At 47.2% G+C, this 19,487-nt stretch overlaps 1 protein-coding gene across 2 annotated transcripts in view; it reads right to left on the bottom strand.

Moving 5' to 3' along the window:
• Positions 1–19,487, bottom strand: part of LOC147685309 (ectonucleotide pyrophosphatase/phosphodiesterase family member 7-like) — a 232,918-nt gene that overhangs the window by 83,735 nt on the left and 129,696 nt on the right. For both annotated transcript variants that reach the window (XR_015300687.1, XM_086941229.1), the window contains exon 4: positions 8,036–8,276. Coding sequence is in view for 1 of the 2 variants with exons in the window: in XM_086941229.1 (XP_086797355.1) it covers positions 8,036–8,276 (241 nt within the window). In the remaining variant the exon portion in view is untranslated. The remainder of the gene's footprint in view (positions 1–8,035; positions 8,277–19,487) is intronic.

Genomic DNA, 19,487 nt, shown 5'->3' with positions numbered 1-19,487 from the left:
ACATGCAACTAGCCTTTGGAGTGAAAGAAGGTCGTTTCAGCGGTACAACACAGAGAAGAAGGGCAATAAAAATGGCAATTTTAGTTTTTAATTTAAAAAAATCACTTCATATCATAAGCAACTAAAGTTCGAACATTTTTAATTAAAAGAATAGAAAAAAAGCCATAGGGAATTCAAAATATCAGCGAGGTGATTTTAACTTTTCCAACAACTGTAGTCCGTGAACATGTGAATATAGGTAACAAAAAAAGACAAGAGGAAAATAAAACGAAGCAAATTAACATTAACAAAGCCAATATATGTGGCTTTTGTGTAGTGCACACACGTAGGGGCACATATGCTGATACAAACGTACAGAGAGCATGCACACAGACCAACTAAACACAAGTAAGCCCTTGCATGTATGCCAGCATATTATTACCACACATGCGTCAAGCACGAGGAGTGAAAGAAAAAGATAACCAAGAGCAGCACGAGGCACACAAGGCTATGGAGCGGCAGACAACAAGATGGCGTGCACCAAGGGATGCGTGGTGAAGAGCATAATAAAATGTCCATGGGGAGTACGGGGCGATGCGTGTCAGGAGTGCACTGGATTCTGCACTACTACATGTGTGGCGGATACGGGGTGTAATTTATCACTTGAGCAAGCGAGTGAAACACATATCTGTCGTAAGCTGCAGACGAAAGGTCAGATAAAGAATGGCAGGATATTTTGCCCCTTTCAGTCCTCCACTGACCCGGACCCCACTGCCCATTAAGCATTGAAGATTATAGTTCCCGATCCCATACCTTTATTTTCACACTTCGACCGCTGCCGTTTCAGGGAAAGAAAAGATCTTCTATCGATGCTCTTTTCAGTGCGCTGCTGCGTGTGTGAACGTTTTTATTTCGCGCAATGGGGCCAGGATTTCATACCAACTGTTAAGGCAACCATAGTCAAACCGATGTCAAGCAGGATTACTCTGATGAGCTAAACGTGATCGCAAATCTGCACGAAACAGAGATGCTTCTTGTTCAATCCCAAATTCAACTCACTGATTTCCCGAGCAATTAAAAAAAAAAACGCGGTCTTCCTGGCGCCACAACCTCTGGCAGAACAAGCAAAAGCCGGATGGGGGCGGGAGAGCCTGGTGGGGAGATGCGCGGAGGGAAGACGGATGGGGGTGGGAGAGCCTGGTGGGGGGGCGGGACATCTCATTACAGCTTTGTTAATTAATGTTCTGTTGTTACTGTGAGAGCTAGACGTTCTAGTCCGATCAGTTGGCCGTGATCTGGCGAGGAGAGAGGTCACACTCGACTATGAAGCACAATAAAGTTATCTACTTCAAAATCCATGAGTTTCAGGATAGCAATCAGGACAAAAAAGTAAAGACGAAGAGTGGCGAGAGACGGCTGACAACCACGTAAGATTTAGGAGAGTCTGTCTGCGCCTTCGTGGTATATCAAACAAAGTGCAGAGCAGTGGATAATTTAAGCTCAAAGTAATGCGAGAAATACAGCATGAGGAAGGTGAAAGGCAGCGACGCGACAAGCAAAAGCCGGAATGGGGGCGGGAATGCTAGCGAGGGGAGGCAGGCAGATTAGGAGGGAAGCCGGATGGTGGCGGGAGAGCCTGGGAATGCGAGAGGCTGGGCTGCAATCAGGATAAAAAAGTAAAGACGAAGAGTGGCGAGAGATGGCTGACAACCACGTAAGATTTAGGAGGGAGGCAACGACGAGAAAGGAGGCATGGTTTAGACAGGGCGGAACTGAAGTGCTGGCGGGCAGAAAGGACGGCCATGCGAGGTGGGAGGAGATTGAGGCGTCCGCAGCTCTAGTGTGGCAGGCAGATGGCGGAGGGAAGCTGGATGGGGGCGGGAGAGCCTGGGGCGGGAATGCGAGCGAGGGGAGGCGGATTAGGAGGGAAGCCGGATGGGGGCGGGAGACTGGTGGGGGGGCGTGCCTGTGGGAGGGTGATTGAGAAATGTTGCGGCGGATTAGGAGGGAAGCCTGATGGGGGCGGGAGAGCCTGGTGGGGGGGCGTGCCTGTGGGAGGGTGATTGAGAAATGTTGCGGCGGATTAGGAGGGAAGCCTGATGGGGGCGGGAGAGCCTGATGGCGGGGCGTGCCTGTGGGAGGGTGATTGAGAAATGTTGCGGCGGATTAGGAGGGAAGCCTGATGGGGGCGGGAGAGCCTGGTGGGGGGGCGTGCCTGTGGGAGGGTGATTGAGAAATGTTGCCGATGCGCGTGCATGTTTAATCACGTGGTTCACGTGAACTGCATGAAAACCGCGGGGCTGAAAGCCCTTTGGTTTCATGATGTTTTCGCCACTTGAATTCTCGCTCCGCTCGATGCGCTTGCGCACATCGATAGGTCGCGAGACCTAAAAAGTGTTTTGGAGTGGTCTAAGGCATTCGTGATTTTAGTGCAGATAAATTCTGCTTTAGCTTTGCCACACAGCTTTTGGTAGTTTATTAACTGAGTTTTATATTTTTTCTTGTCTGCTGGTAAGTAATTCCTTCTCCATTGTCGTTCAAAATTTTTACATCTGGTCTATTCGTTTTTTAAAGTTTCATTGAACTAGGGGGCAGGGCAGCGGAGGGTATTTTGTTTTAGCTTTGTTTTAGGTAGGGTGGAGTCAATGGCTGCCAAGAGCCAATTTTGAACTGTGGAGGAAAGCTGCTGGACTGTTGTCTTGGTGCAACGGCTATGCTCTTCCAAGAGAGCATTAAGACTTTCCGTGTCAAGTTGTTTCCATTTCCTTATGTACTGAGTAGGTATAGGTGTATTGTCTTTATTTGTTAAATCAACCAGAAGGGTGAATTTAACCAAGTAGTGGTCAGACCAGGGCAGGGGCAGGGCAGGATGTGTGACGATGTTGTTGAGATTAGAAAATATAGGATCTAACAGGTGACCAGCACAATGTGTTGGCCCTGAGTTCTTTAGGATCAGATTAAGAGATGCTAAGTCCGTTGTAAAATCTTTGGCCAGGGAACAGTCCTCATCCTCTAGATGTAAGTTTATATCACCTAAGATTGTGAAGTTGGCAGTTCTCATAACTAGCGGACCAATGAGTTCTGACATATTTGTCATCCATTTGGATGGTGCCCCCGGGGGCCAATAAATAAGGACTCCGGATAGAGTAAAATTAGGGGTTAGCGTAAGTGTCCGGAAGTGCCATGGCTATGTCTGGACCCGAGCTCTCTTTAAGCCATGTTTCAGTTAGAAACAATGCATCGGGTGCCTCATCTAGTAATAAATTGAATATTTCTGTTTTATGCATTGGTAAAGAGCGACAATTGAGGCTGAGGAACGAAAAAGATTTTGACTTTAATTTCAGATGGTTCTTATTAGATTCAATCCGAGTGGATTTTATTCCTACAGGGTCAATGTGTAATTGGCAGGTTTGACAGGTGTCCTTCTCCCACCCCAACTTTAGCAATCTGCAGGAGGGTAGTGTCGCCGGTTGTAAAGCCTTCAAATAGGCAGACGTGTATTTAATATGTGAGGAGGCTATTGAATTTATTATTGCATCAGCTGTAGGTGGTACCTGTATAATGTCGGTGACTGGACCATATGGTGATGCCATGGCCCTGAGGCACGTCCGAGGCGCGGACGGGCTGACTCAGGCGTGACTCCAGCGCTGATGAGGCGCGACCGCTAACGCGACCGCTAGCGCGGAGAGCAACCGTTTCCTTAAATACAGGACACTAGAGCGCTCTCACCGCTCTCGACCCCCGCTCAAGATGGCCGCCGTAGGGGATGTTATCCCTAACACTCGGTCTACAGCCCTAAGATCGGCTGGGACCGTCTGAATAAGGCGAAAGTGATGGCAAGTGAGTGCCAAGTATGCTGAGTGCAAGCAGAGTGAAAATTTACAATTTAAAATCCGTCGTTTTTAAAAATATACCAAGTTGCACCCTAGTAGCTCGAAAAAGCTCCTTGCGTGATCAGAGGTCTGAGCAGAATGTTGGTAGAAGCGCTAGGATCTCTTTTGTCGGAAGGGGGTCCTTACGCCTAAAAGGGTTTTACAAGGGGGTCTCGGCATCAAAAAGTTTGAAGACCTCTGCTGTAGACAGTGATGTAGAAACGGGTCATAGAAATGGACGATTCCAAGATAGAAGTGTTGCTTCCTGGATATAAGTCAAGGAGAAGAAAGATGTCAGCCAAGTTTAAAGTAACTCTTGCAGACAGGATGATTTTGGGGGTATGGGAATAGCCAAATAACTACTGAACTTGCTAATGAGAACAGAAAAGTGGGAAACGGTGTGCAATCTAAGGAAAAAATAGATCTGCAGCCAGAATTTATGACTAATGAAACCATCGGGGTAAAACGATGTCCTTTTGTAAATTAGGATACTCTACTTAGGGGCAGACTGAAAAAATGATGACGACGGAGCTTACTCCGGCTCCATAACTAACATTCTGCTCCAGTGGCCAGGCGGAGCACAGGCTGCCGTAGGTTAGCCATTTGACTGCCCGCCTAATTGAAAGTGTGCGATCTGATTGCTTTTTTTGCTATCGGTCTGAGGGACAGTAAAAATAACTCACATGGTGTAGGGGTAATTCGTTTTTCATCTTTCAAGGACATACTCCAGTCCTGCGGTTCCTGTCAATATTCAGAGTTGTCTGAGGCTGCTGGATAACTCTCGATTTGGTGGTCAAAAGTCACTTAGGATGGTTAGGGCAATATCCTCTGACATCTCGACTGAGTAACCTCTGTCTGCTGAAACTCTAACTCAGCACCCTAGACTCTAATTAGGAGTTCAGGGCTACATTTTGTTCCGAGTTTATTAGGGATAAAAATTATGAGCTGTGTGATGATTATCACACTCTCAAAGTTTTTCCACAGAGACTGTGGCAGATCAGACCTGCCACAGTCTATGTGGAAAATGCCCTGAGATGCTCAGAAACGACAAAACATGTAAATGTTGTGAGTTAAATCCCAGTTCTGTAGGTTATCCCACATTTCAAAGTTGAAAACTGTGGTATCGGTCTAGTGTTTAGGCGACCGGAACTGGAAGGGGGAAAGCAGAAATGGTAGGCGGCCATTTTGTTCTGGCGCCAACCGCATAGAGTCAAGACGTGGTCCCGGCGCTCATAGAATAAATCGAGTTAACCTACCGAAGCCTCCTGTCTTTATTCGAGCGAGGGTATCTTTACAAAAACTAAGAACAGTAGGTGTTAACTAAACCCTTTAAAAACTTGACCCTAGGATAATGATATTTATCTGGTGTGGTAAATATCCCAATACCAGACCCCAGTTCAGGTGGGGGGAATATGATAAAGGGTGATAGGGACTACTGGGCTACAATTATGGTGGGTGAGGGCGTTTGCCACTGGTGTACTCATGTCTGTCCTACTAAGACTCTGTAAACTGGGTCCAGTACAACCCTTTCGGCACTTGAGTCTCAGGAGAATGAAGGCAAGCAGTCACAGGCATGTTAGTGAGGGGTGTGGAGGGCAAGAGCTCAGAACGCAACAGCCAAACAATAGACATAACATAATGTCCAGGGTTATTTGTAATGGAAAAGAAAGTACTTTAATCACATAGCACAGTGAATAAATACACAACACGATGACAGCGTGATAGAGAGTGGGAATCAGTTGCAACTATCACCGAAGCACAGCTTATAGCCGCCCTTCTCCCTGGCCTTCCACTCAACCCCTCTATGGTCCACTTTCTGCACTACAGTTCCCAAAGCTATACGAATTAGGCAGGTTTAGTCACAGGTGCAGGTAATACAAAGCAGTCTCACTCGGTAACAGAGCAACTCAATTTAATGTCTTTTTCAAACCTTGTTTAAAAAATCTTAAGCAGAATGGCAGTCTTGCCAGTGGGTGTCAGGCTTTGTCACTGTAATCAGGCCAAGCCCTGCATTTACTTGCTCTTGGTTGCATTACAGTTGATATCTCTATGGCAGTGGTGGCTTCCAGACTGATCTTGGCCTCCTGCTTTGGCAGTGGTGCGACTTTCGTTCTCTCGTTCGGGAGCAGCAGTGCCTATAGCCCAAGCCTGGGGCAGACGCCTGGGTAAGACTGGTTTCTTTGGTCCTGATCTTCTAAGCATTTTAATGGTCAAAACCATTCCAATTCGGTATTTGTGACTGTTAAGATGTTTTCCTATACACTAGTCGGATTTTTCAAGTAGAAAATAGATTTCCAAGTGGGAACCAGTTCAGTATTAGAAAAGGGCCTGATTTAGGCATACATTCCAAATATCAAATTGGTATCGTATGCATTCAAACACGGAAAACCTAAGAACACCTCAAAAGAGGTGGCAATGCATTTGCAAAAGTGGAGGGGTGCCTTTGGGACTCCTACCCTTTTATTAATGTTAAAAAAAAGTTTGTTGAAAACTAGGCAGTGGTCCAAGGGATCACTGACAACTATTGAACAAAGTTAAAAAAAAATTGTATACCAGGACCCATTGCTTTTAAGGGAACAGGGTTTTAGAAACAAATAATGCTTTATTGGTGGTTCAAATCTGTTTTTATTTGTTTTTCTGAAGAAACAAAACCTTAACTCGCCCACATCCAGTGACCAGTGAGGTGCAACAGTGGTATAGGTCAGAGGGAATAGAGCGTCACAGACATGGTGGTCTTCAGACCCGAGCAGGCCACCATCCATGTGGTGGCATTCAATCGTAGTGGGTCACAATGCGCAACCTACTTCATGGAAATTCACGAGGAAGGTCGGATAGACCCCTACTAAGACTGGACCAACTGTTCCCGCGTTTCAACAATTTATACACTTTCCATTTTTTCAGTGAAGACGATATGGGGGGCACAAGCTTAAATATGTTCTTTTATGACATTCTATTGATTTCATAGTGGTGCCATGAGAGGCAATTGTCACTGTACTGTGAACAAAACAAGCCGATTGAAGCACTCACAAAAGACAGAATTGGTTAGTGTGTTTTTCCATGAGTGTAGTAGGAGTGAATGACATTAAAACTAAGTTCTAAACTGTAGTATTTTTCTCTTCTTTTTAATTTGCAGCTCTTCAAATGTTTTGTGTCCTGAGGAGAACCCTTCAAGAGATCTGGGGTTTCGAAATGCGTCAACAGTTCTTTTTGACCAAACAGATTTTCAGGTTGATGCAATACCATTCGTGCTCACAAAACATCCCTGTCTCTTTTATGTCTTAAACAACTGGAATGAGTAGAGTAGGGTCACCATTTGGTCACTACCTCTAAAAATAGTTAAAACACAACCTAGTGAGATAGTATTCGGAGGCATTGGTGGTTAATGTGAGTGTGGTTGAAAAACCTATACAGATCCAGAGCTATATTTGTGGTTTATGTTATTTTATTGTAATGTGTTTTTTTTGTATATTGAAATTATACTGTCATTTAGTTTGCATGTTTATTTTTTCTTGTTGTGATTTCAATGTATGTTCAAATATCCCAAAATGTTGTATGTACCAAAACAGAACAAAAAACCTTTTTTCGAAAAAAAGATATGAAATCAAAAAACTAAAATAATCAAAAGTATAGAGAAAAAAACATGTTTTCAGATCATAGTGATTAGGTCATGTGATCTTAAAATGAAAGGTTGAGTAAATGTTCATCAGTAGTGACACTTCTTGTGTTGTTTTCTAGTTTGTGGCCCGGCCTTACCGATTGAGGGCCAAACTCTTTTTGTGGTTGGCACCCCTGAATCAAGGCAATATAAGTAGCAGCCCCCGGAATGGGGAATGACCTGTACATTGAGGAACACCAGGTTCTTCCCAGATTCCCGATTTCAGAGCCTTGTTGTGCTTTCCTCATGCTACTGCCTCCACTCATACTGGGATTAACTGTTTTTGAGACTATTGCTGAATTTGTGCTCTGATGTTGGAAATCCAGAATATTGCCTCGTGTATGGCCTCCAGCTAGATTCTTAAAACGTTTCTCTGTGTAAGTGCACTCACTCACTCACTCACTCACTCACTCACTCACTCACTCACTCACTCACTCACTCACTCACTCACTCACTCACACACTCAATCCCTCCCTCTTTCACTTAATACTTTTCAAGTAGTTGATGCTACAAAAATTCAATGTCTTACCAGGTGGAATTGTAGGCTGTATTGGTTCAAGCATTTGCTCTGTCCAGGCCAACGAGCCATTATTAGGCTCTGGATTTACTCCTATGAGTTTGCACATGAGAGGATAGATGTGAATGCTGTCAAATGGTTCAGAAACATAATCCCTTTTGAAAGCAGGACCAAAGGCCCTGAATATAGTCTTCATGTCCATGTCCTGGTTGTCGAAACCATGGTCTCCTTTGTTGACATAGATTATGACTCTCTGTAAAAAAATATCCATTTATATTAGAAAACCCAAGTCAATAGTTATAGCAGACTTTTTATTTCCTTCTCTGTGCAATTCTTATTTTATCGCTTTCAACATTCATATATATTACAATCTTATTATGTGATCCCTAAAATACGTGCAATTTCACCCATTATGACAGATTCTCTTTTGACAATATGAATTGGCATGCCCAGTGTTGGGGAATGCTAAAATCTGGATAACAAGTAATTCTAATAGAAGCTTCACCAAAATGAAGGGAATTCACAAGTTATAAAACCATATGGACTTAGCCTAGTCTCTACATGCTCCCATGTCTGTCAGATAGCAGAAATTAGGCTTAATGGGGTATAATATCCAGGATCACACAATTTGGTCTGGTGGGGAATACAAAATTAGTATCACAGATCTACTGGTTCCACAGATAACAAACACATCTGTAGCTCATGCCTCCTATCATCTTACATATACTCACAGTTTACCTTGCACATACTCACTGCTACTATTTCTGTACACTATCAGAGATGTTGTACAATTGTAAAAGACAGTACATATCCCAAATTGTATGCTTTTAAAATCCATTCACAGGTTGTGCATTAAAGGCATTTTAAATTGCACAAAATTTGTTTAGCAATAACTGTAATGGGGGAGTTGCCGAACAAGATGGCAGTTCGAACGTCTTAGGTGAAAGCTCCGCCAGCTACCCTGCCTAACTCGGCATAATCCAACTCTCCGCTGCAGCGATTCTTGACCGGACCGCTTGCCTTGTACAGCGGTCCGACAGGTGAAGCCCCAAATGTGGCTGGGAGGCACTGAGGAGCAGGGGAACTGGTTCCCTGTACCTGTCGCCTGTGTCAAGGCCAAGCAGCTGAGACGGGGAGCATGGCCAGCGTCTATGGCCGTACCAACACCAGACCCTGAGTTGCAACCCTTGCAGCTCTCCAAAGTGACTGCAGGAGACACTGGTGGTAGACCCGGAGGCCCGGGGACATGCGGAGGGCCTCCGCTGCTGCTGAGCGTGGGCTGGATGACGGATAAGCCCACACGACCAGGGAGCAGTGAGCTAAGACATTGGCAGCGACTGCTATCAATAGGTGCTGGAGCTCCTGTCTGGCCTACAAGTGATCCTGACCTCCCCACTGGGAATGTGGAGCAGAGCAGGAGCAATGTGGTGGCCCAATTGTGCATACTGGATAGAAGCGCTAAAGAGGTAGGCCTATATGCTATTGGGGATCAGGGGAGCCCAGGGCCTGCTCCAGAGATCGACTTTTGAGGGCAGTTAGGTATTGTGGCCACAACATCTGCAGCAAACAGGAAGATACCTCATCCCTGGATTTCCCCACTCGAGGACAGAGACTGAATACTATGTCAGGACCTGAGGCTTCAGATTATGCCTTTCCTTCTTCGCTGTTTATTACAATCCAAACTCACAGCAGCCCAGAAAAGCACCAAAAGAAATGCTTACATATCCCGAAAACAAAGGAAAAAAGCATTACACAAGAAAATTGCAAATGTTCTCTGCATAAACAACTACATATCCCATCAGTCCATGCGATTAACACAATATTAGTCCTTTCACAATGTCCATAACATGAATATAGGGCATCCATCTTCCTCTTTCTTCGCTGCTTCGCAGCCAGTTAAGTGCTTTCTACTCATCTCTCTAACTTTGTGTTGTTAACTTGGGCTTTTTATGCCGTTGTTAATTGTTATTTGGCTTTTTATATGTCTTAATGTTTGGGGAGCTCTGTGGTGACATTGCTTTGTATATGTTTCCCTTTTTTCTTTCAACAGAGCCCCATTGATCGCTGGGACGCTCTCAGTCCCTCACGCAATCTTTCCTGTTGGTGCTGCGGTGCGCTCCCGCCCGCTAGAGGGAGCCGTCGCGTCTCGTTCTCCTCAGCGCGGTTTTCCTCTAAAAGACGGGAGCCGCGCTGAGGAGAGAAAGCCGTGCCGGAGCCTCACCCGCCGCCTCACCTTGAACGCCCGATCAGGGTCCGTATTGCCTCCCTTAAAGTGAACGCTTGTGTGGGTCAGTACAGCGGTAATACCACGGAGACGCCTGAGGGCGAATTCAGTGCACAGTAAGCCGTTTCACCTTGTGTTAATTGACAGCCCGAAGTGGCAGGTGATAAGCGGTTCAATCCTGTCTTAATTGACAGTCCGAAGTGGCAGGTGATTTGCAGCGTGTGACAGCACGCAGGGAGGTGGACAAGACCAGGTCTACTAGAGAGGGTCCGCGCGCTGTGAGGCTGGTGCTGCCTCAATTTTGCCTGGTTTTACCAGGTACAAAGCTGTTGCTAGACTAAGGCCTGCCCATATTCTAGTGCTGTGCTTGTCAGTGCTGCCCTCAGCCTTCCTTGGGTTACTAGCCCTTTCACTAAGGAGTTAGGGAAATTCGTTTTGACTTTCACCTCCCTGGACAAGGCCCAGTCCAGTATAAAGAGGGTGTTCCAACAGCGTTTTTCCCCGAGGGGCCGGTCGCAGCAGGGGCCATGCGACCGGCCGTGGCTGTCAAAATTTTGCCAACAAAGGGCAAGGCTCCGGCGGAGGCCAGTACAACACCTCGGCAAGCTACACAAACTTTTACCCGACCAGAGGCCAGCGCTTCAGCGCTTCAGAGGGCGAGGCGACTTCAGGAACAACGCCGGCAACAATAGTTCCAACAGTAAATGTGATTTCTGCAGATCAGGTTCAGATTGGCGGCCGGCTAGCGGCCTTTCCAGAGGTTTGGGCAGCAAATACGGGAGACGTATGGGTCCTTCAAACCATGTGCGGGTTTCATATTGAGTTCTACAACCGACCCGCCAATTAAGGCCTCTGCGTCCTATAAGGTTTTCCCATGCCGATGCGCGGTTGATTGATGAAGAAGTCTCAGCGCTTCTCCACAAAGGGGCCATTTGTCGGTCAACTCAGCACCCCATCTCTTCCTTGTGGAGAAAACCGACGGGGGAAAGCGGCCCATGATCAATCTCAAAGAATTCAATGGGTGGTCCCTCTAACATCATTTCAAGATGGAGGGAATCCATCTTGTCCGGGATGTTCTGCTTCTGAACGAATGGATGGTCCGTCTGGATCTCAAGGACGAGTACCTGGTGGTACCCATTCATCCTCCTCACCGTAGTTTTCTTCAATTTCTCTGGGAGGAACAGGTTTTCGAGTTCACTGCCCTTCCGTTCGGACTTTCCTCGGCTACTTGGTGCTTCACCAAGCTGCTGAATCCGGCGGTGGAAGTCCTGCAGAGCCAGGGTATTCTGATAATCGTCTATCTGGACGACATCTTCTTGATGGCCCAGTGCCCCAGGAAGTTGGACCTGCAACTTCAACAGTCTCCTTGTTACAAGATCTGGGTTTCATTATCAACAAGGACAAATCGGTCTTCTCTCCGTCTCAAAAAGTGGTATTCCTGGGGTTTGTCGTGGATTCTCAGCAAGCCTCCCTGAGCCTTCCGTCCTGGAAGATGGCCAAAATTCGGCATATGCTGAGACAGACGATTTCCAGATCATACACCTCCCTGCGCCAGATTGCAGAGTGGTGGGACTCCTGTCCTCCTCCATTCAGGCACTCTTCCCTGGGCCCCTTCATTATCGAGCCCTTCAGTGCCTCAAGGTGCATCACGTCAGGAGGGGTATGACGTACGACTAGCTAGTTCCCCTCTCGGAGGAGGTGAAAGGAGAAATTTCCTGGTGGCTTACCCAGATGGTGGCCTGGAATAGCCGAGTGATTATCGGCCTGACTCCGAACCTAGTAATAGAATCAACGCCAGCAGGTCGGGCTGGGGTGCCCGCTGCGGAGAATTTTCTACAGGCGGCGCTTGGTCGTCAGAGGAACAGGAACTACACATAAACTGTTTAGAGCTGCTGGCGGGGTCCTTTGTAGTCCGCTGTTGGACCAGAGATTCAGCAAGGTCTTGTGTTCTCCTACGCATGGACAACGTCTCAGCCGTTCGATACGTCAACCATCTGGGTGGTCCGCGTTCTTGAGCTCTAGCGGATCTGGGGAAGGATTTTTGTGACTATTGTCCAGTCGATCACATATCCGTGACAGCGGAATACTTACTGGGCCCAGCCAATCAGGTGGCGGATTGGCACTCGAGATACCTGCGGGACTCCAGCCTATGGAACCTGGACGTTCACGTATTCCAATGGCTGAACGGCTTGTGGGGTCGATTCTCAGTGGACCTCTTTGCGTCCCACTTGGATCATCAACTCCTGCGATTCTTCAGCTGGAGGCCGAACCTCTGGCGGAACCCACAGATGCCTTTCTCTAGGACTGGAGTCAGGAGAAGGCTTACGCTTTTCCCCCCTTTTCAATGGTAGTGAGGGTGGCGGCCCAGCTTCGCTGCAGAGTGCGGAAGTGGTGGTGGGGACGCCTTTCTGGTGGTCCCAAGTGTGGTTTCCAGTTCTTCTGGAACTTTCTTGGGATTCTCCAATCCTACTTCCCCGGCTTCCTTGTCTTCTTCTCAATCCAGGCGGGGACCTGCATGTTATGTTATGTTATGTTACCTGTTTTTTAAAGCACACAGCTGCCCCAGCAAAGAGGCGTCCCGGCGCTGACAAATCTACTGGAACAGAAACCCCTGAGAGCTCACCAAACAACATCCAAAGGCTATGTTGAAGGGAAAAGGAGGGTTTTAATTGCTTTCTTGAAAACTAGCACATCCTCCAGTCTCCGAATATGGGTCGGCAAGGAGTTCCATAACCTGGCTGCCATGTATCTAAATGAGCGACCCCCGATACGGCAGAGTTTAATCCGTGGTACCGTCACCAGGTGTTGTCCTAGTGAGCGCAGGTTACGGTGTGGGACATATGGGGTCAGAAGGGTACATAGCAGTTCTGGGCTTCCAAATTTGACGATCTTAAACACCAGACACAGAGCTTTAAACTGAATCCGGGCAGAAATTGGAAGTCAATGAAGACCCCTGATGGTAGATCTGACCGAACATCGGCGGGGAAGTCCCACCAATATCCTAGCTGCCAGATTTTGGACTCGTTGGAGTCGTTGAGTCTCCGCTTTATTGGCCCCTGGGAGCAGCACACTAGCGTAGTCCAATCGCGACAAGATAGTAGATTGAACAATAAGCTGTCGCACTGCTGGTTCAAAGAACTTCAGAAAGGGATTAAGGCCTCTTAGCAAGCCCATGCAAGTGGCAGCCACTCGCTTAGTGTGGATCTGAAAGTTAAGCGAGGAGTCCATCCAGACTCCTAAGTTCTTAACTAAGGACTTAGGTATAGGCATAGTCCCTAAGGAGTCCGGCCACCAATGCGCATCCCAGAGGGCGGTGTTTTTCCCCAACAGCAGGACCTCAGTCTTGGTCGCATTAAGCTGAAGGCAGTTATCTGCCATCCATTGGGGCACAGCTGTCAGCCCGTCTCTGAACCTAGTGGCCGATGTAGATGGCCCCTCGGCTAGAGTGATCAAAAGTTGGGTATCGTCGGCATATGATACCATCGTTAGGTCCCAGTTCTTTGCCACCGCCGAAAGCGGCTGGACATACAAATTAAACAGAGACGGGCTTAACGCTGAACCTTGCGGAACCCCCTAGCCTATAGGATGTATTTGAGAAAGAAATGGCGGAGCTGATACCCGAAAGTGGGTAGGTCCTGACTTCTGCGACTAGTTGACCTTCTGGCTGGAAGCAGGGAAAACAAAACTGTCTTCTATTTGAATGTTTAGTAGTTTGTGACCACAGTCCCTGTTGGAGTGCAATTGGTAAACATATAGAGATGTACCTCCGTAGACACGGCATGCATGTAACCCTGATTCAGGAAACACATCTGACTGAGGAGGAAACGTGTTTATTGAAAAGGAAATGGAGGTGACAGATGTACTCCTCAACGTATTTCTTCTACGCCAGGGGTGGGGGGGGGGGAAATCACAATCTGGCTGGCACCAGGTGTACCTTTTCAGCATTGGCATGTGCATGTGGATGTGGAAAGCCACTTTGTGATTCTGTTTGGGATATTAGACGGCAAGTAGGTATGCCTCCTGAATTCATATGCACAGAACACTGACCATAAGACCTTCGACTGGACCTTGCTGGATCGCCTGCTCCCATATATAGATCTTCCACTCATCTGAGGGGGGTGTGACTTCAACTGTGTACTGGCTGATAACCAAGATAGGTGCCTGGTAAGTCATAAGACAACACCAGGGATGACGGAGGCGCTGACTGAATAAATTGACCGATTGGACTGCTATTATAGCTCCAAGAGCTTCACTTTTGAAATATTGAGGAAAAGATCAAATGAAAAAAAACAAATAAACAAAAAATAAGAACTGAGTTATAATAATACACACTTAAATTAGTTTCAAGTACAGCATCACCTGAAGTCCGAGTTTATATAATATAACTTTGAATATCAAAATATTATCTTTCTTACACATGTATGCCCTTTCTATGTAGTTATGCATCCATATATTTATTACTTTACTCGTTTTGTAGAAGAAAAATAACAAAAAATTGGATGAGGATCTGAAAGTCCCCCTGTCCGACGCTGAATGGGCTCAGGCTTGCGGCCAAGTCCTGGAGGTAGCCAGCAATGCCAGATTTAAGCTTGCGCATTTCCACTATCTACACTGGGTCTATATGACACCTGACAGTCTACACAAAATATACCACACTAGACCGCCGACATGTTCAAAATGTAACAAACCAGATGCCACATTTATTGATATAACATGGGCATTCAGGAGGTTATCGGGATACTGGGAGGAGGTGGTAGGGAGACTAGGAAGAGTGACAGGGGTGGGTGTCCTAAAGTCGATCCGTCATTGCCTACTTGGCATGATACACAGACCAAAGAGGGGAGCAATGCAGTATACATTTGCAAAATTAGGCCTTTTGATTGCAAAGCACCATATTGCGATACAATAGATAACTAATGCTGGGCCCACAGTAACCAGATGACTTCAGGGCCTGTTGGAGTGGGTATAAGCGGAGGAACTGTGCCTTAAACAAACCCAAACTGATGGGAAGGTTGAAGGATCCTAGAGACTGGGCAGACATGATGCACGAGATGGCGAGTGACACAGAGATGGCGGACGTTGATCGGTGGCAAGGGGCAGCTGGAATCAGAGCAAAGGACCTACGCAATTTAGTAAGCGACATATTGAGAGCACAGCACTAGTTGGGAAGTGGTGGTCAGGGTGGGTCGTCACTGGTACTATCCTTGACCTAAGTAGTGTCGGTATAAGGAGTGGAAAATCCGACTGTGTGCATGGGTACCTGGATAATGTTCGTACTGTAAATTACTTGTGCAAACTTAAAATAAACATGTAAAAAAAAAAGAGAAATAAGCAATGCAATGCAATAAGAAGTATGCTGCATCACTTGGGCAGTATGACTATTTACACCACCACAAAATATAACTATCTGAGAGTTTGGTTTGCACAAAATGCTAAATCCACCACACATGTGAAACAACTCTGAATAAGAAAGGCGCTGCAATCACCTATGGTATCACTCAATTGAACTTGAGGCTAAGTGTTTCGACAGCTGCCCCTATACTGAGATTCATGAATGGAATTCTTCTCCCTGCTTTGCAGTAAGGGCACCAAGCTTATCCAGAAGCCTTTTAACGTGTCTTGGAACACATTAATTGTACTGCCTGTAGGAAATATTCTAGTTGCTATGTTATGCTCGATGGTCAAAGTTCTGACTGATTTTGGCTTGGTTAATCAGTCCTCAGAATGTAAAACCGCCTTATTAAAATATTACACCAGACTATGAATGCCCCAGCTAACTCACTATAGACATGGTTGACAGTCATCTTGGAGCCCCTGATGATCCGTGACATAATTATCTGCAGTGAGCCACTGTGTCCCTCCAAATAGTGGAAATGGCTTTAAAGAATGTGGATATATCCTACACAGCCTGGAAAAAAGTAATAAACAGACAACTGAGGGACATTTCAAGGGATTAATGTTTGAAGCTGTTCAATAACTGTCCCCTAAACAGCTCCTATTTGGTGGGGAAGCCGCAGCCATACCTCCTGGAAGCTATACACGGCCAGACCCGTAGGAAGATCCTGTAAATTACCTGTGAGAGACTTTAACCCCCGGCCAAGGAGGGATCTGGGGACGTAGGCTGTACAGCTACAGACACGAATCATGGTTGCATCTACTGTGCTGCTGTTCCAAATTAGACACATCTAGGAGGCAATTGTTGAAGGTGATTTTTCTGGCACTAGGGGTATGCGGTGTTAGGAAGCAGCCATGCTCTGATTTACGCACTCTGCTCAAAATGTATTGTCAAGATATGAGAAATGTGTGAATGAAATCAGGGCCATACTTCACCAGCAATCCGAGGACATGACCAGTCCACAGAAAGCCCAAAGGCTGATAACTCACTACTTTACCTAAATGGGATTGATCAATCGTGCCGGGGTGATTGGGAGAGACAAACTGTAAATGGTTGGGCCCACTTAAACACATAGGGGCCCATTAGGATGGTGGGCGGATTGCCCCCGCCAGGCTGGCGGTAGCCACCGCCGGCCTGGCGTGGGCGATCCGCCCGCCATCCATGCCGGAATGACCCCCGCGATATTAGTATGGCTGGGGGGTCCGCGGCGGACGGAAAGAACGTCCGCCGCTTTTCCGCCCAGGTCGCCTTGCGACCGGGGCAGAAAAGTGTTTATATGGTGGCGGTGTCTATCAGACACCGCCAGCCATATTAGGATGGGCATTTAGCAATGCCTTTCCGTGGAGGCAATGCCGCCACGGAAAAGCATGCAGAGTCTGCTTTGGGGGCCCGCTGCGGGCCCCCAAGGACTCCGGGGGGGGGGGGTGCACACGGGGTGTACCAATGGTACCCCCCAGCAGTTCCATGGACAACAAGGCAGGCACCGCGCGAAGTTAAGGTGCCAGTAATCGACAACGTACACTTTCTGAATGTTACTGCCTGATCTTGACAGTAGAGAACTATCCATGCTTTGCGACAGCTGGAGCATACACAAAGCATGTACATAACCTTTCCAGCTGCCAGTAGAAGGAATATCCGCCCACCGTTTTTTAACCGCCTTGGGATTCAGAAGAGTTCCCAATCTCTGCACTGGGATTTGCCGGGGCCATTGTGAATTGTAATACACAGGTGTGCATTGTGAATTGGAACTTTGCCTTTACTACGCCAGTTTTGTTTCCTTTGCAAGCGCAATGTTCCTTTGCGCATTTGGACCGCAATCTCTGAAACACCTTTGGAAATCAGAGGATCCATAAGAATTGTTTTAAATTATGACTGGAACCCCAGACTGTCTCGACAGTATCCAAAATGACTCCATTTTTTTAAAATTTGTTTAAATTTTTTTTTCCCGTAAACAGTTTTACCTATTTTGTGCCAACAGTGAACCACTGAGATCGATTACAATGCCGGAATCTCAGCTCACTGGGAAAGAACATCCTCATCGTCATATATTAGTTTAGTGAAAAAACACACCAACCTTGTGTGCCCGTTTGAATGTGGAGAATAAGTGCACACACTCGCGTCCTTTTTTATCTTTGGCCAAATTAGATGCTAGCTGTTCTTTTCAGAAGTGTATCCAAGTTATTAGGTTAAGACATTCTCTCTGCAAAGAAACTGGAACAAAGTCACCATCGACCAGATCTCCTCATCGCTCCTTCTAAACACCCCAGCCCACTCTTCAAACCCCGACCAAGCCGCCACCAACCTCACCCTATGGATATCCAACAGCGCCGACATCCTAGCACCACTGAAAAAACGACAAAGCAAACCTGGCAGCAAGAAGGCCTCATGGTTCAACGATGATCTTAAGAAGTCCAAGAAACTCTGCCGCTCCCTTGAGAAGGCCTGGAAAAAAGACCCAACCACCAGCACCAAGGACGCCTTCAAAAACGCCACCCGCATACACCACCAACTAATCCGAAAGGCCAAGAAAACCGCCTTCAAGGATCGACTAGATAACAACGCCCACAACAGCAAGGAACTTTTCAACATCGTCAAGGAATTTACCAATCCCTCGGCCAACTCCAACGACATCACCCCCTCTCAAGCCCTCTGCGACTCCCTAGCTTCATTCTTCCACAACAAAATTGCAGACATCCACAACAGCTTCGACAACCAACCCGGAGACCAACCCACCCAACCATCTGCTGAACATTCACCCCCCTTGAACATCCTTAATGACTGGAACCCAATCTCCACTGAGGACACCATCCGCCTGATGAACTCCATCCACTCAGGATCCCCTACAGACCCATGCCCTCACCACATCTTCAACAAAGCAGACTCCACCATAGCACCGCACCTCCGAGACGTCATCAACAGCTCCTTCAACTCCGCCACCTTCCCGGAAAGCTGGAAACACGCTGAACTCAGCGCCCTTCTGAAAAAACCCACAGCGGACCCCACCGAACTCAAAAATTACCGCCCCATCTCACTCCTTCCATTCCCGGCCAAAGTCATCGAGAAAGCTGTCAACAACCAGCTCGCCGCCTTCCTCGAAGCCAACAAATCCCTCGACTCCTCACAGTCCGGCTTCCGAGCAAAACACAGCACTGAGACCGCCCTCATCGCAGCAACAGACGACATTCGAATTCTACTGGACAATGGAGACACAGTCGCCCTCATCCTCCTCGACCTCTCCGCAGCCTTCGACACAGTCTGCCATAGCACCCTTCTACAGCGCCTCAGAAACATCGGAATCCAAGGAAAAGCACTAGAATGGATCACCTCGTTCCTCACCGGAAGAACCCAGAGAGTCCGCCTTCCACCATTCAAGTCAGAGGCCACTGAAGTCATCTGCGGTGTACCACAAGGATCCTCACTCAGCCCCACCCTCTTCAACGTATACATGAGCCCCCTCGCGGCCATCGCCCGCCATCACAACCTCAACATCATCTCCTACGCGGATGACACTCAACTGATCCTATCACTCACCAATGACCCTAGCACCGCCAAAACTAACCTACACGAAGGAATGAAAGAAGTTGCCGAATGGATGAAACTCAGCCGTCTGAAACTGAACTCAGATAAAACAGAAGTCCTCATCTTAGGTACATCCCCCTCCGCATGGGACGACTCTTGGTGGCCAGAAGCCCTTGGAAAAGCACCCATCCCGACAGACCACGCACGGAACCTAGGCGTCATCCTGGATTCCTCACTCTCAATGAACAGACAAGTCAACGCCGTCTCCTCATCCTGCTTCAACATTCTGCGCATGCTCAAAAAAACATTTCGTTGGATCCCCACCG

The sequence above is a fragment of the Lissotriton vulgaris genome, chromosome 10 (assembly GCF_964263255.1).
Source record: "Lissotriton vulgaris chromosome 10, aLisVul1.2, whole genome shotgun sequence".
In the NCBI taxonomy this organism is placed as follows: domain Eukaryota; kingdom Metazoa; phylum Chordata; class Amphibia; order Caudata; family Salamandridae; genus Lissotriton; species Lissotriton vulgaris.
Note: the sequence above shows the minus strand (reverse complement) of the source record. Positions and strands in the feature narration are given on the sequence as shown.